Source organism: Hemiscyllium ocellatum, chromosome 26, assembly GCF_020745735.1.
Source record: "Hemiscyllium ocellatum isolate sHemOce1 chromosome 26, sHemOce1.pat.X.cur, whole genome shotgun sequence".
NCBI lineage: Eukaryota > Metazoa > Chordata > Chondrichthyes > Orectolobiformes > Hemiscylliidae > Hemiscyllium > Hemiscyllium ocellatum.
In genome coordinates, this window is record NC_083426.1 from 21,301,795 (window position 1) to 21,326,029 (window position 24,235).

Genomic DNA, 24,235 nt, shown 5'->3' on the forward strand with positions numbered 1-24,235 from the left:
ACAATAGTTGCACTTCAGCTTACTTAAATATTCCTTCAATCTGAATTAACACTCAGATTGCTTTCCCTTAACAAGAATAAATAAAAGTGATCTTTTGTACTTTGGAATAAAAACAATAGTCCTTACATTCTTTGCTGTATTCATACAGAATTGTTGAGAACACAAAATATATTCATCTGAAATCAGCTAGATATATCACGTCAAATGCAGTCAAACGTTGTTATTCAAATATCTGTATTCCACTAAAATATATAGTTGCCATTTGAATTGAAGAATATTATAAATGAAAACTTGTAAGCATATCCATCTATTTGCAACACACTGATGAGACTGAAGAACACTGAGAAATTCAAAGTTTTTCAAGACCAAGAACTGGAGGAATACAAGGGGGATCTTATGGATCATACAAAAATGGGAAATATAGCATTGCTTTACATTAAGCATGGACTGCTGACTTAGATGGGATGTAAAATCTTGATTTGTTGGCGAATTGCGATGTAGAGATAATGGCAGCAGGGCATTTGCGCTGTATTGGGCCTCAAATAGGCCTGTCACAGGTTTGAGCCTCAAATACATTTTCAGGCATTGAATACTTAATTGTGATAAGCCATTTTGTTTAATGAAGTTCTACCTTCAACATAAAGTCAGAGGTGCTTGAGAATCTCTTTGCATGTGGTTCATGTTTGCTTAAAGGTGAATTGCACCAATCAGCTTAGTGCTATTGGGTCTGAAGTCAGCAGTTTCCCTTGTTGAGCTCTCCAGTCCAAGGCCAGGAGAGCATTCTGGAAGTTTGCCTGGGAACATGGGCTGGCAAGTGTGAATTAGTGGTGGGTGAGTGGAGCTTGACCGAGGCACGGAAGAGTAAATGAGAGATCCATGTGAAGACAGAGAATGGGGACCATTCTCAAGAATTAATGGCAATAGAGTTGGGAAGAAACACTTTAGAAGTGATGCAAATCAAGAAAAATTTTATATCCCACCTGTACCTGCTGCATTATTAGCTGATGACAGATTTCACTAACAAAATGCATGGCCCACCATGTGCACACTTTCATTTTTAATTGCAATTAGAGTTATAGAGATGTACAGCATGGAAACAGGACCCTTTAGTCCAACTTGTTCATGCTGACCAGATACCCTAAATTAATTTGGTTCCATTTGCCAGCATTTGTCCCATATCCCTCTCAATTCTTCCTATTCATGTCCCCATCCAGATGCCTTTTAAATGTTGTAATTGCACTTCCACTGGCAGGTCATTCCATAAATGCACCACCCTCTGTGTGAAAAAGTTGCCCCTTAGGTCTTTTTTAAATTGTACCCCTCTCACTTTAAATCTGTGCCCTCTAGTTTTGGACTTCCAACCTTGTGAAAAAGACCTTGACTATCTACTCTATCCACGCCCCTCATTATTTAATAAACCTCTATAAAATCATCCCTCAGCCTCCAATGCTCCAGAGAAAAAGCCCCAGCCTATTCAGCCTCGACCTAAGCTCAAACTCTCTAACTCTGGCAACATCCGTGTAAAGCTTTTCTGAACCCTTTCAGGTTTCACAACATCTTTCCCATAGCAAGGAGACCAGAATTGCATGCAGTATTCCAAAAGTGGCCATCCAATGCCCTGAACAGACACAACATGACTTCCCAACTCCTATACTCAATGCACTGACCAAAAAAGACAAGCATACCAAATGCCTTCCTTACTGCCTTATCTACCTGCAATTCCATTTGCAAGAAACTATGAATCTGCACTTCAAGGTTCCTTTGTTTGTGCATGGGGAATGGAAAAAAGGTGAAAAAGCAAGAGAACGGAAATGTGGGAACGACATGACAGTGATAAAATTCTTCCCATAATAATATTTGATGTTCAACAGGTTAAATTCAAAATACAGACTTAATTTCACAGATAAAAATTCCATATTGAATGTAATACAAACATATTTCCCCTGGTGATGTTCACAGTGACTTCAAAATCTGGAACAAGATACATTATTAGGGCCACTGATTTGCAGTGATTGCAATAACACGTAATTTGACTTCTTTAGTTTTCTCTAACAATGTCAATTATACTTTCAAGCTGCAGTTACGTGGTCATGTGTGCATTTATACATGAATTATAAATCAATGACTGATACCAATTGCTATTAGCTAAAGTTTATTTTACCTTTTCTGAAAGCCAAAGAATACAAAGGACAATGTTTCAAACTTGCAGATATAAATCTTTTGTTGTAATTCAGGGGATTCAGGTAGGCATTAGGATTAGTAGCATCAAGAGGGTGTATTCCAAGGTTTAGGAGTGATATGGGCATTGGTATGGAAGAGCTGGAAATGGATATTGTGGCCTTGTGATGGATGCATAGGGAAGGGGATAAGAGGATTTGATTAGGAATGGAGAGGGGTATTAGGGAATTATAAGATTTGTAAACTGATGCGTTAAGTCTTCTGAAGAAGAGTGAGGCATATGAATGTGGCAGATGGGCCAAACAGAAATAATATAATGAAAAATATCATGATAAAAGTGCTCCGAGTATAAACATATACATATACATATACAAAGAGGACTTTAATGAAATTTACACATTGATTATACTTCTTTAATGCTAGGCATTTTAATACTTAAGTAAAATGAGGCAGGAAGAATTTGCATTTTGTGGAAACAAATAAAAACAAGCTGCCGGCGAAACTTAGCAAGTCTGATGCATCTATGGAGAAAGAAAGACTGAGTTAACATGTTAAATTAGATATTACAGTTCTTTGGAACCTTGGACTCGAAGTATTCACTCTGTTTCTCTCTCCATAGATGCTGCCAGACCTACTGAATATTTATAGAACTTTCTGCTTACAACTTGATATTTTCAAGTTGATTGTGAATTTCTGTAAGCTTATGTAGAACACAATTCATGATTAGTGATTGAAGCCTCAGGAAATCAGTATTATTTGGTCATAGACTACTTATAGTGTGGAAACAGGCCCTTCGTCCCAACTAGTCCACACCAACCCTCCGAAGAGCAATCCACCCAGACCCATTCCCCTACATTTACCCCTTCACCTAACACTAAGGGCAACTTAGCATGGCCAATTCACCTAAGCTGCTCATTTATTTTGAACCCAGGAGCTGTGAGGCAGCAGTGCTAACCATTGTGCCACCATGCTGCCCTTCGCTGCTGAAATACATTAAAATCAGCTTTGGACTATATCTAAAGCAACAATGCTTGTTGTGCAAAGATTCTGCTGTAAAACTATCAGACCGCTAAACATTGTGCTACAGTTTTAATTGGCAGAACACCAACTGGGGCACAAATCCCTCTGCCAAGCTTGTAATAAGAAACCTTTAACCAATTAAAACAAAGAAGAATTCAGCATATTTCAACAAAAGCTAGCTGTATCGATGAGCTACAGCTATACTGCAAAGTTCTATATGATCTTCACAACTCATTCATGATTATAAAGCAATTATTTAAATTTTAAAATGTGTTAATTATTTTCTCCTGATTATATTTGGTTTTAAATTCCCCACCAGCAACATTTTATGATATATTCTTAGTAATGACTTATCCTAGAATCCATATTTGTGTCCTGTTTCTGATGGCCAATGTCATGTTCAACATGAGCCCATGTTATTCAGTAATGAACTTAAATGTTGTATAGATACTCTTAGCAGTTTAGAAAGCATTTCAAAGCAGCCTGCACAGCTGTTTACCAATTCTTTGAAGCTCACACCTTCAGAAATTAAAAGCCTATCTCTCTTTCACACAACCCAACCACTCAGTCACCATGATGAAACTGATAACACACAGTAAATATTCTGTTAATGTAAGAGAACTTGTTCTGCACATAGAAGAACTGGCCTGTTATGTTCTCCTGTAACAGTCCATTACCTACCAGGGTGGCTACTTGTGCTGGTGGAACTAGGTATACTGACTTAATTATGTAAAAGTGCTACAGCTGAAGTTGTTATTGACATTAGGGGCACTCATTAAAATAGCACAGTAGACAAGGACAGAAAGGGGAAATGTTTACAGTCTTTTGGATGGATCGGTGACCAGCTCCTGGACTTTCACAATGGGGGTAATTCATTTTGTTTCAAAATGTGTTTTAAAAGCAAATCATCAATGCCACAGGAAACACTGCTTTTCTATTGGGAAAGGATGTTAACAATTTACTTCTTGTAAGACATCAGTGGATGCAAATGTTCCATAGATCTATTGTTAGTGTGTGGGAGGTGAGGAAGCAGGAGGGAAGCATGCTTCCTGTTTTTGAAGCAAACATATTGAAATCTGAAGCTCATAGCAGAATGTCTGATCCAAGACCTGGTTTAGCAAAGCTGGAAAGGTGCTCTTTCAATTTGTAAGCTTTTAGAAATATAGATTTGTTCAAAAACTGTTTCCATCATTAAGCTTCCCAATGAATTCTGATATTACATAGCAATTCTTTTAATGCCAATGAATCCTCAGACTAGAAATGGAAAATGAAAATAAAGTTTGTACACCATTATTAGATTTACTTTAATTATATAATGGAATGCAGGTTCATAGTTCCTTGAAAGTAGAGTTGCAAGTAGATAGAAGGTGTTGGTATGCTTTCCTTTATTGGTGAGAGTATTGAGTACAGGCGTTGGGAGGTCTTGTTGTGGCTGTGCAGGACACTAGTTAGGCCACTTTTGGAATATTGTATTCAATTTTAGTTTCCTGCCTATTGGAAGGATGTTGTGAAACTTGAAAGGGTTCAGAAAAGATTTGAAAGGATGTTGTCAAAGTTGGAGGATTTGAACTAAACGGAGATGTTGAATAGGCTAGGGCTGTTTTCCCTGGAGCATTGGAGGCTGAGGAGTGACCTTATAGAGGTTTATAAAATCATGAGGGGCATGGATAGGATAAATAAACAAAGTCTTTTTCTCTGGAGTGGGGGAGTCCAGATGGCATAGCTTTCGTGTGACAGGGGAAAAATATAAAGAGGGTGGTACGTGTATGGAAAGAGCTGCCAGAAGAAGTGGTGGAAGCTAGTACAATTGCAACATTTAAAAGGCATCTGGATGGGTATGTGAATAAGAAGGGCTTGGAAGAATATAGGCCGGGTGCTGGCAAGTGGGACTAGATTGGGTTGGGATAACTGGTCGGCATGGACAAGTTGGACTGAAGTGTCTGTTTCTGTGCTGTACATCTCTATTACTCTACTCTCTTACAAAAGTAGCACATTAGACAGGGACAAAAAGGGAAATATTACTGTTTTAACAATTATTATAGTCTTATTTGCAACATAAGATTTTTTCATATTAACAGAATGTTTACAACTTGATCTGTTTACCTGCTTTCCTTTTCCTTTTACTGATACATTTTCCCCAGAGGAAGAAGGTTGAATTGTTGAATGTCTTGCAGTAGTTTCAGCGTGAACAGATCTACCTGGTGTCACATTATCATTGACCGGCCCACTTGTTATTAATCTGACAGTTGAATTTTCAGTGGAAATATTCGGTGCACTTGCATTTGTTGAAAGAACATCTGTGAGCATACAAATGGGCTGAATCATTATAAGGCTAAAACCCACCAGTTCTCTGGGGTTTCCAGTATTCATAGACTACACAAATCTGATTGAAAATTAAGCATCAGAGAGTTTGAAATCTCAGTTTTGAAATGATATTTTGTATTAGTATTTTACTCTGGTTGTCTTCTAAGTTAACCTTTCTATTTTTGAAAGTTATGAGCTCTCGGGGTATGAATGGTGCCTTGGTGCAAATACTTGCCTGTGTATTGGGGAGCCAGGGACCCAGATTCAATTCCAGCCTCAGCTGACTGCGAAATGTAGGGATGAGGTGGGTCTGGGAAGGATATTCTTTGGAGGGTTGGTGTGGGCTCCAAATGGTTTGCCTCCACACAGTATGGATTCTATGAATGAGTTAATGTGCATGTTTGTGTATATGTGTGGCCAATGGTAGAGAGACATCCACAGAAATGTATGCCCTAGGAGTAGGTCATTGGGCACTTTCAGTCTAATCTGCTATTCAATAAAATCATGACTGTTCAATTTATGGTCTCAACTCCACTTTGCTTTCTGCTCATGTGGCTTTCAACACCCTTTTTTTAAATTAAAAATCAAAGTACATGTGTTTGTGTGGAATGTGTGTGTGAGACTGTATGTGGGAAAAGAGGTGTGTGTGCTTGTGTGAATATCTGCTGTTATGAATCTTGAACTTTTCAAGATGAAGATGCTTCAACATGTCTCTTTAACTAAGTTGAGTAGTATGTTCTGCTAAAGAGGAGAGGGGGAATACCTAATTAACACCTCAGCTTAGAAGAATGACCATGTAATCATGTTGCCATTAGAGAGATGATCACAAACAGAAACTTATGGAGGAGTCAAGTGACAATTTCAGTACCTTTCAAAGCATCTCACAGAACAAAGGACACTTGAGGAGATGCAGGGAGGGGATGAATTGAAACTTTGCTTGGAGGTTGTAAAAAGTGCTGGGAGTATAAATAAAGCTCTTTTTTGAGTAAATAGATTTTAACAGCATCAATTAAACTGTGAGAGGTGGGGCTGGATATGGCAATCTCTGGAATTCTTGATAATCAGAACTGTTGAGACTGGAGAAAGTGAGACAGGTACATTGAGCAGTACCTTGGCTAGTGATATTTGGAAAAAGTCAGACAGGTTGAATCTTTAACTGAATGATATGGGAAGTTTTGAGGTGGCATTGTGGGGAGAGGAGTCCATCTAACCACTTTCATGCTAATCCTGAGCAGTGGGTGAGAGATAAAAACCAAGGAACGCACTCACAAACCAATCTTTTACTTCCAATTTATTATTAAAAAAGTCTATGCTGAGGTTTAACACCCTGCAGATATAAAATTAAAGCAGTTCATTCATTTCAAGGTTTACCACTGAACTAGATGGCAACATTGACAGACAAAAAGAAAGGACATAAACATTTCATTTTCCACTTTGCGACCTGCAGTCTTTCGTAATTAAGATTGAGTACAATAATTTAAGGGCCTGAATATCTTCTTCTATGTCCCTGCAGCTTTGGAGGATGAGGAGTGACCTTATAGAAATTTATAAAATGATGAGGGGCACGGATAGAGTGAATAGACAAAGTTTCTTTCTCAGGGTAGCGGAGTCCAAAACTAGAGAGTATAGGTTTAAGGTGAAAGGGTAAAGATTTAAAAGGGACCTGAGGGACAATATTTTCATGCAAAGGGTGGTATATGTATGGAATGAGCTGCCAGAGAAAGTGGTGGAGGCTGGTACAATTACAACATTTAAAAGGCATCTGGATGGATATATAAATAGGAAGAAATATAAATTAGAGGGATATGGGTCAAATGTTGGCAAATGGACTAGGTCAGATTAAGATATCTGGTCTGTGCAGATTAGTTGGACCTCAGGGTCTGTTTCCGTACTGTATAACTCTGTGATTCTATCATTTAATTTTTGCCAGTTCTAAAGAAGGGTGACTGGACCCAAAATATTAATTCTGCTTTCTCTCTCTCCATAGATGCTGCAGACCTACTAAGTTTCTCGAGCAATTTCTGTTTTTGTTTGTGTAAGGCGGTAAGAATGCGATGGCATCAGAAATTAAACCTGAAGACTTTGGAGCAGATTTACAAATCAGCATGATGGTTAGCACAGTGGCTCAGTGTTTAGAACTGCTGCCTCTTACCGCCAGAGACCTGGGTTTGATTCCAACCTTGGGTGAGTGTCTGTGTGGAGTTTGCACATTCTCCCTGTGTCTGTATGGGTTTCTGCTGGGTCCTCCAACAGAGATGTGTAGATTATGTGGGTAAGCCATGGTAAATGTGGGGGTTACAGAGATAGGGTGGAGGCTGTGTCTGGGTGGCATGCCTTCTGGAGGGTCAGTGCAGGCTTGATGTAATGAATGGCCTCTTTCTGCACTGTTGTGATTCTATAATTCTAGCACCTGGGCTATGCCATGGCGTCAAAATCAGTAGAAGTGCAGTTCCAATAACATATAACTAATAATAAGTTGAAAATTTGCCCAGTTGCTCTTTTGGTGACAAAATTACTCTCTATATCTTTAACAATTAATGAGTCATTTAGCTCAGATGGACAGTCTGTAGAACTTTTGAGTTGGTTTAATTGCATTCAAAATATCAATGCAATAAAATATATATGAAGCTGATGTTTACCTCACCTGTTACATTATTGATCATTGCTTCAGTGCTGGTTGGTTGTGTGGTTGTGACTAGTGCTGAACATTGACAATTCCATTGGACTACATTGAAAAAAGAAACATCAAAAATTGGTTAACAAGCTGGCATTAGTTAAGTCATAGCTCTTGGTCTGCTAATTAAACTGAAACTATCTATGCATTTCACTTTCTTTTCCACAGTGAAAGTCAGCCTTTAATAGGAGTACAAATGGGCAAAACTAATTACAGCAGATAGAAAAACCTGGTTAAAACATTACAAGTTTTACGTTGTGATCAAACTTGAATTGTATTCCTATTACCGCTAATTTCTAGAAAAATGTAAATTCCATCCTTCTTCCTTTTCATGGTGCCTAAAGACTACAAAACATGTCCATGAATCCTCATGTTAGAGGTCCAGGTTATGAAGCAATACTAGAAAACAACAGGCCTTTCCAACCTTCAGAGGAGAGGTGACCTTATTGCAATATTTAAGGTAATGGAAAAGATGATGGAAAAGATGCAAGAAATATGGAGAGTTTTGCAAAAAGGTGCAAGCTGAAACTCATAAAAGACAAATTGTTATTGATATTTCAGGAGATTACTTTATCTCAACAGACAATCTGTGTACTGCAATTTTTGATGTATAATTTTTCAGTTGCTACATTACATTAGGCATTATATATGAGCTACTTCACTTCTTTCTCTCCTCAGGCATCATAGCCTAGGAAAATATTTCTGACCATAAACCTCCACTGGATTTGTACTCAATCATAGTTGGCAAATTGTAACAATAATTTTGGTGTTGTCTTTTTCAGTGCAGTTGGATAATCAGCAGACACTCCCATTCTTACAGACTGATAACAGAAATATTGGAAGAAATGAATGAACTTGTTTGATCAATATGTCATCTTCCATGAAAGCCCTGAAATAGGGCTTTGACTCAACATCTGTGGCCCAGACGTGGGAATGCTACCGCTGTTTAATAAGACACCCTCATTTTTATCACGTAATGCAACATATACAATGTACAGATGAAAAGTTCTATCATATATGGAGATTTAATTGCTTGAGAGCTGTTATAGTCATTAAATGTCCTTTCATAGAACATAGAACATAGAAAAGTACAGCACAGAACAGGCCCTTCAGCCCACGATGTTGTGCGGACCACTGATCCTCATGTATGCACCCTCAAATTTCTGTGACCATATGCATGTCCAGTAGTCTCTTAAATGTCCCCAATGACATTTGCTTCCACAACTGCTGCTGGCAACACATTCCATGCTCTCAAAACTCTCTGTGTAAAGAACCGACCTCTGACATCCTCTCTATACTTTCCGCCAAACAGCTTAAAACTATGACCCCTCGTGTTAGTCATTTCTGCCCTGGGAAATAGTCTCTGGCTATCGACTCTATCTATGCCTCTCATTATCCTGTATACCTCAATTAGGTCCTCTCTCCTCCTCCTTTTCTCCAATGATAAAAGTCCAAGCTCAGTCAACCTCTCTTCATAAGGTAAGCCCTCCGGTCCAGGCAGCATCCTGGTAAACCTCCTCTGAACCCTCTCCAAAGCATCCACATCTTTCCTATAATAGAGCGACCAGAACTGGATGTAGTGTTCCAAGTGCGATCTAACCAAAGTTTTATAGAGCTGCAACAAGATCTCACAACTCTTAAACTCAATCCTTCTGTTAATGAAAGCCAAACCACCATATGCTTTCTGAACAACCCTGTCCACTTAGGTGCCCATTTTAAGGGATCTATGTAGCTGCACACTAAGATCCCTCTATTCCTCCACACTGCCAAGAATCCTATCCTTAATCCTGTACTCAGCTTTCAAATTCAACCTTCCAAAATGCATTACCTCGCATTTATTCAGGTTGAACTCCATCTGCCACCTCTCAGCCCATCTCTGCATCCTGTCAATGTCCCGCTGCAGCCTACAACAGCGCTCTATACTGTCAATGACACCTCCAACCTTTGTGTCATCTGCAAACTAGCTGACCCATCTTTCAATCCCCTCATCCAAGTCATTAATAAAAATTACAAACAGTAGAGGCCCAAGGACAGAGCCCTGTGGAACACAACTCACCACAGACCTCCAGGCAGATGTCATTTGAGAATGACATCTACTTGGGATTGCAAGTTTCTGCTATAGGTCTTCAAGTGAGTAAGACAACCTATATATCTTAGGGCACATGTGACAAGCTGTCCCGTGAGACATTGCGACCTTGTGACAATGCTGCTCCTTTAACAAGGTTATATTGTCCTTTTTTACGGAGCGTTTGTAAAAGATACAGACTCGTTTGGGTTTGGATAAGTTTTAGGGCCAGTTTGATTATAATTAACAGATTGTGCCTCCAGCAAATGGCTTTCAAGTTGAAAAAAAAACACGTTCAATGAAAGCAGAGTGGCCAGTGCTCCCAGCTCAGCTTTTCACTGGTTTGGTTTGGTTTTAGCACAGCAGTATTTTTGATGCTGCTGGATTCAAAGAAGCAGGTACAGGCTGATTGTCCTCTCTCTCTGATATCTCTCCTCTGAGGTCCTATGCTTGATTTTACCTTTTGTGCCAAGGGGTGTTTATGGGGATTGTTGTAATATTTGAAACAGCATCATGAAGTTGGGATAATCTGTTGGGTTTTTGGATAATTTAAGTTATTCTGTTCTCTTTTGTTTGTGTTTCATTTGGTAATCTTGTAGATAAATTCTTTTTGTTTGAAACTAAGTTTTTTGAGCAGCTGCATCCTTCCTGGAATATCTGTGTTACACCTGCTTAAAACAACTAGCAACATTTGGATCCAGGCTACTTTCTAGAAATGTTTTGAAGGGATCTGGATTGGTCCATAACAATCTGGAATGCAGGATTTGCTTCCTTTTGTGCCGTCACTTTGCTTCATCATTAAGTCACAACATCGTGAAGTGTGATGAAACTTGATGCACAATTTAGTTCTTCCTAGCCATTCATATTAATTTCACTATACTTTAAGCTTTAGAGTGTCTTTAAAGTGTTTCCTTGTTTTCCCATAGGTTGGCCCTTTGAGCTCAAGAAGCAGCACCTGATTGTGGAGACATTTTTAGGCCATCCAGATATATTGTTGAAGCCATTGAGGTTGATTTTTCCAAGAGTTCTGCCAGAATGTTTGTAAAACTGCTTTCAGAAGAACATTAATGCTTCAACAGTTGTATGTAATGCGAGAGTAAATGTTGGAGACACACTAAATTTCTCTGGTGCTTTTATAAGTTGCTCATACAGATTCTGTGTCTCACTGCGGTACTCACAGCAGGAATATGATGAATGACAATTATTATCTACAGTAGGACTTTCGTTGAAGGCTTCTACATTTTGAGATTTATCTCTCAGGCAGTGAATTCCATGGGATCTGGGATTAACATCTTTTGAGAGCAAGTGATATATAAATATCCCAAGAATATTAGTCTACTGTCAAATGGGTTAGACGTGCGGTATTTTCCCAAATTATCATCCCAAATATAATCTGCCATCTCTACCAGTTGTAGTACTGGATAAGAGTTATACTACACCACTGTCAGTCCACTTATGTTTTTGCTCTGCCTTGGACTTATCTAGTGATCAGATAGTGGATATACCATGGTAGGGTATCTGAAGAGGAGACTATGGCGAAGTGTGAGTTGTGTCAAGTCTTTTGGAGGATTTCTTTGTTTTGATGTCTTGTCAGTGCTCTCACTGTGTTTTACCAACCACATTGCATTAACTACCTACCTGCCCCAACTGGATCCCACATCTGATTCCAGCCACATCTCACCACATGCTATTCCTGAACAATTTGTTACTGCCGGAATATTTTGGAATTAACTAGCACCCATGCCAGTTTGAAAAGGCCGTCAAGCACCTGGATAAGCTCACCACAAGAGGGCAAGCTGATACCAGGAGGTAGCCAGCTGGAGGAGAGACTACCCGCAGAATCTCCTCTCTATCCCAGCGGTGGTGGGACCTTCCAGCCCACCCTGCCTGTCCTCCTCCACCCCTTGGATCTTCCAAATGAGAAAGTTCAATTCGACCTTTGAATCACCTGGGTTGTCCACAGACAAGCTCTGAAACTGCCCTCTGGTTCCTGACATTTGTCCTGGACATGGCAGGTTGTGGGAGATCAGCACCCAGGTTAGGGGGCAGGGACCTGGAGCTACTATTAGATGGAATGGTGTAGGGGTCAGACCTCCTCTTTCCCCAGCAGTGGAGAGTGGATGGCATGCAACCAGATAATGCCAGACTAGTCCAAGGCTGGAAATTGGGTTAGAACAGTCTCATGCATATGGAGAAAACACAAAACTGTAGACAGAAGGTCAATGTCCTTCTCCACTCTGCCAGTGTAAGTACTACACAGTCTCTTTGTTACCTTACACTCACTCTGTCTCTGCTGCTTTACCCATCTCCCACAAAGCCTCATGCCCTACTACTTTGCTGCATCATCTTACCTAACATACTATTGCCCATCCCAACATCCAACACCACTGATCCTGAACGCCATCTGCACAGCCTTCCAACTTGGTATTCACAGGATACCTCCCTACTTGGACCAAAAGTAACAGCTGTCATCTCCCTCAATGTTTGCCTTTCATTCCAGGTGCAAAACTATCTTCAACAGGGTAGAGAATCAAGACAGCTGGTGGGGTTGCCCTATATTTAGTTCCTCGCCCCTGATGTAGAGAACATCCTGACTCACCTGAGTGCCTTGACTGGCCATTTCCAAGCCTCTGGACTTATACATAGGCTGCCCTTTGACTTACTGTTCCAGGACTCCCTCAGTAAAGACTATCCTCCTTTAGTTAACTGAGGCTTACTGACAACTATGACATGCATCGTGTCTCTGTGTCTGTGCAAAATGGGAGAATAAGGTTGAAGTCAAATAAGTGTGGTAGCTATGATTGAGGGGGAAAAGTGAAGAGGCAAGGCCATACAATGCAAGGCAAAGATGCTTGAAGCATCCAGGTAGGCTCAAGCTTGAGTGAGCACTGTGACAGTGAGCAATAAGGCCAAAGGTGCAGCCTGGTTAAGTCCATGAACTGGGTATACAGTTTTAATTGACTGTGTTCTTCATGCAGCATTGCAACAATACTTGCTGGTGCAGCACTGAAGTGCAGACGTGTATAGTGCAGGATCGGTGATGTACTGTGAAGGTTCTTAGAGGCTGCCACATATCAAATGCCCATGTGGCCTGTGCCCATGGAATGTGCCCTGAGATATTGGTAGGCAAAAGTGGGGACTGCAGATGTTGGAAACCAGAGTTTAGATCAGAGTGGTGGTGGAAAAGCCCAGCAGGTCAGGTAGCATCCAAGGAGCAGGAAAATCGACGTTTCAGGCAAAAACCCTTCATCAAGAATAGAGGCAAAGAGCCTCCAGGGTGGAGAGATAATCCTGGAGGCTCCCTGCCTCTATTCCTGATGAAAGGCTTTTGCCCAAAACATCAATTTTTCTGCTCCTCGGATGCTGCCTGACCTGCTGGGCTTTTCCAGCACCACTCTGATCTAAACCCTGAGATATTGGTGCTCAGTGTCCAATATGAAGGTTTTTCTGAGCAAGTGGCAAGCTTCATTTGCCAGATACCTGTTCCAACTTGCATGCTACTGCACGTAAACTGAATGTTAATGAGGTGAATTGGACCATTAATAAGGTGCTTAGCAAGCCATATTACCTCTTAATGGGCAACTCATCGCTGCCTAATGAGAAACTCATCATGCTGCAACTTGTCAAAAGCATAAAAGATCACGTGAGATACCCCTGATGTTGAGATAAGCCTCGGCAGACTTCTTAAGATTCTAACACAAATCCACCTAACCCAGACCTTTAAAAATCCTACAAGACTATGCCCACTGTTCCTGAAAACAAATTTAATTTCATTTATTGTACTAACTGGTTTGCACTAAATTCTCAAATGACAATATTCTTGTCATGAAATGTCTCTTTCAAATCACCGAATGACAGTAAATTATTTCAGTACTTTTGATGTGAAAATATTGAAATGATATACTGCTACAGGTAGCTTGAGAATAGTTTAGTTTAGGCAGATTTTACAGGAGAAATTCTCTCAGGTTTTATAAGTAAATCTGAGTGCCTGATGACTGAATACAATTTTTACATTTTTGAACACTGTTATTCCTCATCCTGAACATTATATACCTTTGGAGCAATTAAAAGGAGATGTCCAACAACATCTTTAATTCTTATAAACGCCATCATGTTTCAATCATACTTCATATTTTCATATAAGTAAAACATAATACAAAGAGTTGTTTGGAAATTGTAAATGACACAAAGTCCTGAAACTAGGACTTGTCCTACCTTTCTCTCACAAGCAATTCTGCAATATTTCATGATCTTGTGCAAAAGAAAGTGGCAAATGACCTAGCAGCAGTGGAGTCCAGCAAATTTCATTAAACGTAGCCATTCCCCAGTATAATGGGCTGAATCTTGTTGTAACAGGGTATTTATGCTATCTTAGTTATATTTATTTTCACCTTTCAGTTGATGTTGTTTTTGCATTGTAACTGAAGTGTAAGCTAATAATGAGTCAATGAGCAAACAGGACATCTGAGAGTTCAGTGAATGGCAAGATCAATAATGTATCTCCTTAACCAATGAATATAAAGGTTAAGAAAGAAACAGAGAAACAATGGAGAAAGATGGTGAAATAGAATCAAATCAAGTCCAGCAAGGAAATAAAGAAAAATAAATAATTGGATTAGGAGTCAGAGAAGAAACAGAATAAGTAAGAAAAGCATAAAATTCAAAATGTGACATTGATGAAATCTTTACAATTGACTGCATGTAAGAATATAATTGAACGTTTTAAGCTGTTCTCTGTCTGGGCCAGACATTTGACATTGCTTTAGGGGATATTCATATTTTACAAGATATTTATGCTGTTAATTATCAGGTTTAACTTTCTGTGGCAAAGTCTGTTAGCCAATGTGCAACTTTATTAATTTCTTAATAATGATGAGGTTAAGGGTCAGATGTTGTTTTTACACAGCAAACAGCAGAGCAGTGTACATTGGACAGTAATTCTGGAGATTCACAACTCATGACAATCTCTTAATCCCCTGAATTTTGTGGCAGATTTTCACATTAGTAACACATGCATTGTTAACACCCCTTTATTTTTCCAGCAAGTTCCTGCTCAATAAATATATTTCTTTCCAGCTCAACAACAAAACTTTGGTTTCAAAGGCAACTCGGGTTTCTTTCTGCACTTTTGCTGTTACCACGAAAAATATTGGAACGTGTCCCAGCGCGAACTAAGGGAATTAAAGTGGGTCATGGTGCATAACAGAATAAATTACACATGGGTGAAAATCATCTGGCTTGATCGGTCGAATAATCTTTACTAACTAATTCAGGGCCCTGAATTCAATGGAAAGTATAGAGTGTGTCAGCCCTGAAAAGACAGTATACTTGAAGGTAATTGAGAGATCAAGGCCAGGCCCAAACCTAATGGCTGGGTCTCATTTATTTAAATTTTGTTGGACCCAGTTCACTAAATGCTAATTAAGAACAGGCATTTGGTCAGAGTAAGCTGCAGCCAGAAGCCTCTGGGAATGATATTTGGCAGTCAAAGGGGAAGGAGGACTTGGGGAAAAGTTAGTAAAGGGAAATGGAGAGGGAAATGGGGGAACCCAGGGAAGGAAAGGTCCAACTCGTCCTTATGAGGTTTGGGATCGTTCTTGCTCCATCTTGCCTACAAGGAAACCTAAAATAAAATCTAATAATATATCTCTCTCTGCCTGTTCTGATCCAATCCAACTCCCGCCTGGTCTGGACATTTGAGGAGTATTACTCCTCACTCAAGCACCAATTAAACAGCCTGTGGGTCTTCATGATGTTAATTCACTTCTTTAAAAAGAGGATACTGCTGTTTTCCTAATATGTGACCTGCTCCTCTGCTTAAAAAGAAAAGATTTAACATCAGGGCAAAATTATTAGACAGTGGAATCATAGGGGATATGTTGTTGTCCCATGTTTAATAGTAAAGGAAACTGGGTCATTGATTATTTCCAATCAACAATAGACAGATTTTGATCAATTTAAGAAGTCAAAGGTTTTGAGGGACTAGCAAGAAAATGGAGTTAGGGATACAATCAAATAAGCCATGATCTTATTGAATGGGTGAGCAGGCTTGAGAAGCTAATACCTACTCCTCTTATTTATTATGTTCTCCCTCATCCAGTTTTTAAAATCAAGACCCTAACATTTTCGTGGCTCACGATAGGAATCTAACTCCTTGGAAGAAATAATTTAAAGTAAATAATAATTAAAATAAGTAAATGAATTTGCTTGTCAATGCAATAGTATAATAGCAACAGTTTTCATTTCAGATAACTCTTTGATTGAAGGCAAATTGCCATAGTCCTACTGGACCATAGGGTGCTTGCTCATTAGAGAAAGATGACTGGTGGCAGTTTGACCTGAGGGTCACTACTCCTCTGGTGAGAAGAGAGGCTGCGAAGGAGAGTCTGTCGTGGCAATGTCAGCCAGTGTAGGAATTGAACCCTTGTTATTGGCCTCAATCACCATCTGTCCAGACAACTCAGTTAACCAACTCCCTGAACCTTTGGTTAATCAATGTAACAAAACACATAGCTACTGATCCAAAAGTTAGGGAATGTTGAGGGCCTCAGGATTCTGTTTGAACTGTGCATGCTTCTTTTAAGAAAAATATATAATTATGTTCCAAACAGGGTTAACATGTTGTAACCGGGATTGAAGAAGCCTCTTAAGAGTGGTTTGATTGTTATGTTTTCCAGCTGCAATCTGGAAAATCTTACCTAATTGCACTGATGTAATGTGTTTAACATGTTTAACAAATGTACTCAGGAAATACTTGGCAAATCTTAATCCATTGATGAGATATAATAAAGTTACAGATGTCCCTGGAATAAATTGTATAGTTCTGCATGAAACAGCTAGCTGAGAAAATCTAGAGAGAAAATCAATGTTTCCATTTTATCATTTCAGGTTGATCGGCCTTCTAATATTCAAATGTTAAATCATTGTTATAATAAAGTAACATTTCATTGACTGAGTATCAAATGTTGGTCAAGCAAATATTTCAAGATTGAAATACAGAATATAGTACATTCTTCTCATCTTAACTAATTTTTAAGGTGGGTAGACAAATTAAGCATGAAAACCAATGAAATTTATATTAAGCTCACGGGAGAAAGGAAAGTAATGAATAATTAACTTGTACAGAGGAACACAAGGTCCCAGTTTACAACACAATGACACTTTTTCTTCACTGCAGGAAGATTCTTGGACTCTTATTATCAGCAGAAGTTGGTGGATAATTTCAGAAACAAGTCTTAGTTTTCATCTATCAATGTCCCATGCTGTCTTTTCAGGGTTTTGTTTTTAAAGCTTTATCTAGTCAATGGAACCGGTCTGTTACTTCACTACGTAGCAGTAACCTGGCAGAGCTGATCATCACCAGTCCATTGATTGCAATGGAATGTAAAGTGGGTAGGTTCCAAATTGACTGGTCTCTTTGCTCCATACTACTACTGCAGCAAGTGACGTTTTCCATTTCCTACACCAGCTTTCTTGTGACCTCCCAATATGAATGCCAAATGTGTTGTCATTAAGGAAAGCTCAAGGGTGTGGAAACTCAGCAATGTCCCCATAGGAACTGGTTGAACAATGGCCAAGTACAAATTGTGTGGAATTGTTAGATGCAACAGCAGAGGAACCTTTCATTCCTTCGGATGAGATTTAAACGTAAACATCAGGATTGAAATGCCAGTTTCTACTTCACTACACATTCAGGCCCCCAGTGGATATAACTCTGGCCTTAGGCTACTTTCCAAGAGGCAATGTTCTTTAATTGCTGATGGTATCTGGAAAATACTTTTTGCAAAATGCAAATAATTAAGAATTTTGCACTACTCTATTTGAAGCATTTTATGAAAAATTGAACAGATCTTACAAGGTGTTTGTGATTTTTTTAAATGACAAATGAAACATAGAAATAAACAAATGACTCACTCATTGCACTGAGATAAATAAATATCTTTGTATTGTACACCAACTCCAGTGACAAAATTCAATGTGTGCCTTTAAAATAGCTGTGTTCTTTTACAAAATTATTAGAAATGGATTAGGTGATCATTATAAGTATCGAAAAGCTACAATGCATGGTGCATTGTATAAATCAGTGCAGTAGATAAATTAATTGAATTTTCCAATGCCATATGAAACTAAATAAAAGTATTTAATTTGAAATTATTCATATTTGATTGCAAGATAAAATATTAAGATGTAAATAAATATATTTCATTAAATCATAGAATAGATACAGCACAGAAAGGCAATTTGAATCCTCAAATCCATGCCTGCTCTCTGCAAGAACAATTCACTTACTCCCATTCCCATGCTGTTTCCCTACAGTCCTGCATTTTTTCATGTTGTATAATGATTCAATTCTCTTTTAGACAAGAGTGTAACATTTGAAATTCTCCAATATTCTGGCACACTCCCACACCTAAGATGAATTGGAAGATTGTAGCTCATATAATTTCCATTCTTACTTCCCTTGGCATCCTTTGACGCACCAACACTATCAACCTTCAGTGCATACAGATATCAAATGCCTTTGGCAACTTTTGTTTATTCACTTATGGGACATAGGCATCACTGGCTAGCTGCTTGTCCCTAGTTGCTGATGGGCAGATAGTGGTGAGATGACTTCCTAAACTACTGCAGACTACATGCTGTAGGTAGACTCACTATGCCCTGAGGGAGAGAATTTAATCCATCCAATATCTCAATTGCCTTATATGGTCTTTCACTTTGGAAATAGATATACATAGATGTTGTCTGTATTTTAGACAGTTTGACCAGTTTATGTATTAAAGCTGACCCTCTTTTACAAAAATAGGTCTCATGGGTCAGCGTGGATCTTCTTGGGTTGCTGAATGGTTTTCTGCTATAAGTCTTCTCTGTGAGTCTTGGCCAGATCTTCACTACATCCTCACCAAGGGGGTGACATCGATGTGTGTGATCTCATCCATCCTTGCACTGGGCCTTCCAGGATGTTCTGTGGCCTTTGACTAATGAGGTCAAGAGCTGGGTTCAAATCATCCAAAGGGATTACAGCAAAACCCTTCACTGTTGCCATGCAGGGAGGTGTGTCACACGCATATTCAGGCAGGCACCATGCTAGAATATCTGACTGACACTTCTCCAATACACAACCTTTGGAATTGTTGTAACTGGTTTCCTTTAAACTTTCCCCTTGGTCTCCACTGTTTGTCGTAACCCATAACTGCAGGCTGCTGTTCAATTTAGTTTGGCTGATTTTCTGTTGATTTCTCTGGCTGTGGGACAAATTAGAACATCCTGTTTTGAGCCCGTTGTCACTTGACAACAAGGGTTAAGTATCAATAAAAAAATTTAAAGTGAGGATAATGTTTATTTTGGTAGATAGAGTTAGTCTAGATAGACTTAAATTCAGCAATTGATTGGCAGGGATACTCATTTTTCACTTCACAATTTGTGCTTCAGCTACTCAGATTTTAGGGAACATCATAATATTGTGAGGGGATTTCAGAAATTTTGCCTAAGAATTTGGCTACTTGCCAGTGGTAAATTTTCAAGGATAATGTTAGCATGAAATATCTTGGGACATTTTGGTACATTAAAGGTGCTATATAAATTCACCTTATTGTTTTAACAAGTGCAGACATCTGTTATCAGATATAACCAGCTTGAAGAAAATATACCTTGATGATGTTTCAGCCTGTGTAATGAACGTTTACTGTTTTCACAGGTTTTTCAAGGTATGGTTTCCACACAGTGTTTGTTTACCTGTTGGAATTCTGCCTGAGTTGGAGGGTGAAAAAGTAAACATGATTGATTACAAGGTGACAGAGAGACTTGGCTAACTGCAGGCAAAATAATTATGCCAAAAACAGTTAATGGGAGGTTCCATGTAAAACCATCTGGTGTTTATGAGAGAGGTCAGAAAATGTTAGAAACAAAACTGAAATTGTTAGAAAGGCTCAGCAGATCTGGCAGCATCTGTGGAGAGAAATCAGAGTTAATGTTTTGGATCTCAGAATTAATGGTAGCTAGAAAAGGTATTTATGCCGAAGATAGGGCGGTGGGCAGAGCAAGGGGGTAAGGAATAAACAATGGTTGGAGACAGAGTCCAAGGAGTGAGAGAAACAGTTGGACAATAAAAGTGTGGATAACGATCATTCTAGCAGAATGAATTGCTCCCAAATGGTGACTACTAGTGCTATCAATGGGTTGTGAGTAATAGCAGACTATGTGACAACAAGGTGTGTGTGTGTGTGTGTGTAGATTGGAGTAAGGACATGGTAGAAGGTGTTTCAAGCTCTAAAATTGTTGAGCTTGATATTGAATCCAGAAGGCTCTAGAGTTCCCAAGCAGAAAGTGAGGGGCTGTTCTTCCAACTTGCTCTGAGCTTCACTAGAGCACTGCAGCAAGCCTCAGGCAGAGATGTTGGGCAGGGAACAAGATGAAGTGACAGGCAACTGGAAGCTCAGGGTCTTTTTTGTGGACAGAATGTAGGTTTTCTGCCACGTGGTCACCCAGTCTACAGTTTGTTTCCCCAATGTAAAGGAAACCAGGAATGCTGATAGGTTTAAGGTGAGGACGGGTACTGCGGCTGGATTGAATATGGAATCATAGCTGTGGGACGGGGAGCAGGAAGGTTCATTTGGTAATCTGGCTAGTGGGATGGAGCAGATTGGTTGCATAAAGAATAGATACGAGAAGGCTGATTACAAAGCTGGCATCGAAAGTTTGTTTACACCAGCTGTCAGGTGAAAATGATCTGTGTTGAACTACGACCGATGATTTGGCACAGACAGGATAAAGTGGCCAAGAGCCAAACTGATTTATTTTATTAATAGGGGACAATCAGTTAGAAGCAAAGTATATTTGAAATCCTGAAATTAGAAGTATTCTGATAACATCAGTAAAATGGGTAATCCACAGGTTCCACAAGCACTCCCTCATTAAGATTACAGAGCTGGAAAAGGGATATGGAGATATAAACTATGCTCTTCAGCCACTGAGTCATTAGCGATGTGATCTGAAGATTGGAAAAGATATCAAGTGTGTTGTTTATATTTCTTACAACTGAAATATGGATGGTGTATTAATCAACGATTCAGACTTGGCACTGTGCTCCTATAAATGACAAGCCTAATTGTTTTTTGCATATAGAAATACTGAAGATGATTTCAGAAGTTATGATGTCCAGGTGGCTTATTTTAAGCTAATATTTTACTTTGTGTGTGCAAGTACGTCCAAGTAATTTGGGAAAGGTAAACAGTGGGTTGTGGAAAATGTTAAAGGCTGGTATGTTTGTATAGTACATCTGCTTTATAAATTACAGATGTAACCAATTATCCAAAATTGAAGACTGCAATTTAGAAGTTTGTGTAATTGTTGTATTTTTGTGCAGCAATCCATCGCTCATCTGTATCCCATATTAATTTGTTCCCATGAACTTCTTTTGCACACTGAATCTACAGCAATAGCTTCATGGTCTGTAGGATTACAGCTAGGAAATGGTTGATCACATTACGGGACTTTGATTACATAAAAATGCCATTACTGACTCTCAAATTATTGAACATTTTTCCTACTTCAAAATGAACAACAACAAATAACTGAACTTATGAAAAAAATCTGCATCTACAAAGTATATTTTTTTGTGAACTATTTGTGTTATCACATGTTAAACAAGAAAAGTAAAATATGGGTGGTACAGTGGCTAATGCTAACACTGCTACCTCACACGACCAGGGACCATGGTTCGATTCCAGCTTTGGGCGCCTATCTGTGTGGAGATGGTACATTCTCCCTGTGTCTGTGTGGGCTTTCTCCCATAGTCCAAAAACTTGCAGATTAGGTGGATTGTCAATGCTAAATTATCTCATGGTATCCAAAGATGTACAGATTAGGTGAGTTAGCCATGATAAATACAGGGTTACTGGGATGGGTGAGGGACTGGGTCTGGGTGGGATGCTGTTTGTAGGGTCAGTGCAGACTAGGTGGGCTGAATGGCCTCTTTCTGCACAGTAGAGATTCCATGCTTAATTGCTATATTTAAAATGTGATCTTCCAATTGAATTTGTATGAGGAAGCTGACGTTTTATAAAGTACTTTCTTCCAATGTTAGGAAATGGTGACATATTATAAAGTTTGAAGCTCTCTGTTACAATAACTCAAGTACATGCAATGTCTAGAATTTAGTGAAATCCCTCAAGTTGGCACGTAAAAGGAATAGAGTATGAAACACGGACATGAATAGTATTTGGGAAAAGAGCTGAGGACGTGACAGAAGGTGCTTGATGCAAGTTTGCAATGGTGCCCTTGGCTGGACATTACAACACCAAAATATCTAACACCAGTTCTCTTGACACTTCCCATCCTTGGTTCCAAAAAAAGACCGCTCCCACTTTGTTAATTTTTCTCCGTAGTTATTCAATGGCTCTTGGGACATTTTGTTTAGAACCAAGCCTTCTGTCCTCATCTGAAAGAGAAGCTGGTCAATAAAGTGGCCAGCAGCACACTGGTCCCAACTGTGTCACCAGGAGCAGTGGTCATTGCAACAGTAACATTCTGACACCACTTCCTAGTCGGTAATTTACACAACTTCATATGAAAATCTTTCATGTATGAATTTTGCAAGTAAAAAGAATCCTTTAGTTTGTGATTGCCTGGTTTGATGACTAATCAGAGAATTCTACAACTCTAAAGAAGTTATATGTACTTTTAATCAACTATTTTGAGATGTTATTGAACATCTCGGGAGCAGGTAAAAATTAAACTCTGGCCTCCTAAGCCAAAAGTAGAGATACTACCAATACACTAAGTGCCCTAAACTGTAGAATCCATCAGAACAACAAACACCCCTTTCCAGTGTTAACAGTAATGTCAATAACAGAAGATGGTAACAAACCACTGCAGAAGTTATATCATGATCTGTTTTTGTGACGATGGGTCAGATCACATTGAAAAACAATAGTGCCACTTTATTATTGTTACACAATCCAGCTAACAAGTTAAGAAAGGTGTTAAGAACTGCAAATTTTCAGAACTTCGCAGTCAATTTATGCCCTTCCAAACTGTTTACTTCTCAGAGGCAATATGCTTCCCTTAGCTCCTCTGTTATTTTTAAAACCTTACTAAAATTGAGCATTAATTGATATTAAGTACTGCACAATGTCAAGACTAGTAAGTAAAAGTCTAAGCAGTTTTTAAACACCATTGTAATTGCTAAGAAAAATGCCAATATGTTCTCTAAATCAGAAAGAGAACAACTTAAGCTGTGCAGCCTAAATACTTAATAAAGTAAATTATTGGAAGAGACCTATATGTGTAAAATCTTAACTTTCTTTCTTATTTAACTTAATGTTTCTTTCCCCCCCTTTTTCTCTTGGTCTAACACTTCTTTGGCTCTTTTGATTTCTCCTGTACATGCTTTGAACTTAATTCACACTTCTTCTCCTTTGTTCCTCTTTCTTTCTCAGTCATCACATCTTTTACGTTGCGGAGACGTACTTTCACTTACAATCTTTCTTTGAGCTGAATGGTGCAGAAAAGCTTTGTTACTGGAACATGCTATGAAAACCTCATTTCAATAAGATACTGCCAATACTTTGGAAAGGAGGTAATCGTGTTGAAGTTTCAGCATTTTAGCAGTAAATATGGCTGTTGTGACATTATAACCTCTTTTAGTGTCAAATCTATACACAAAGGGACAGAAGCATTGGGCCAGAACTTTCTGTTGGCCTCTTAAAAAACAAAATCTCTCTAAGGAAACAAACAATTTATATTTGACGGAAAGAAATCACTTTGATCATTAGTTATGATGAGGTGACAGGATGCACTTTAAAATCTGGCTGAACTGAGTTTTTACCTATAAATGTGTCATCTAAACCATGATTAATAAGACTAAGAAATTACAGCAGTTAGGTGATGTTTATTCAGATGTAGCCTGTGGTTTCACCTTTGAACCCACATAGGATGATATTGTTCACTCTCACAACACATTTGGCATAGTTAAAGGAAAACAAGATCAAATT

The 24,235-nt window shown here is 38.9% G+C and overlaps 1 protein-coding gene across 2 annotated transcripts in view; it reads right to left on the reverse strand.

Moving 5' to 3' along the window:
• cd34 (CD34 molecule) overlaps positions 1-24,235 on the reverse strand; it is a 42,155-nt gene that overhangs the window by 12,578 nt on the left and 5,342 nt on the right. For both annotated transcript variants that reach the window (XM_060845448.1, XM_060845447.1), the window contains exons 2-3: positions 8,147-8,227; positions 5,302-5,495 (exon numbers count right to left, since the gene is read on the reverse strand). In XM_060845448.1, coding sequence (XP_060701431.1) covers positions 5,302-5,495; positions 8,147-8,227 — 275 coding nt within the window. The remainder of the gene's footprint in view (positions 1-5,301; positions 5,496-8,146; positions 8,228-24,235) is intronic.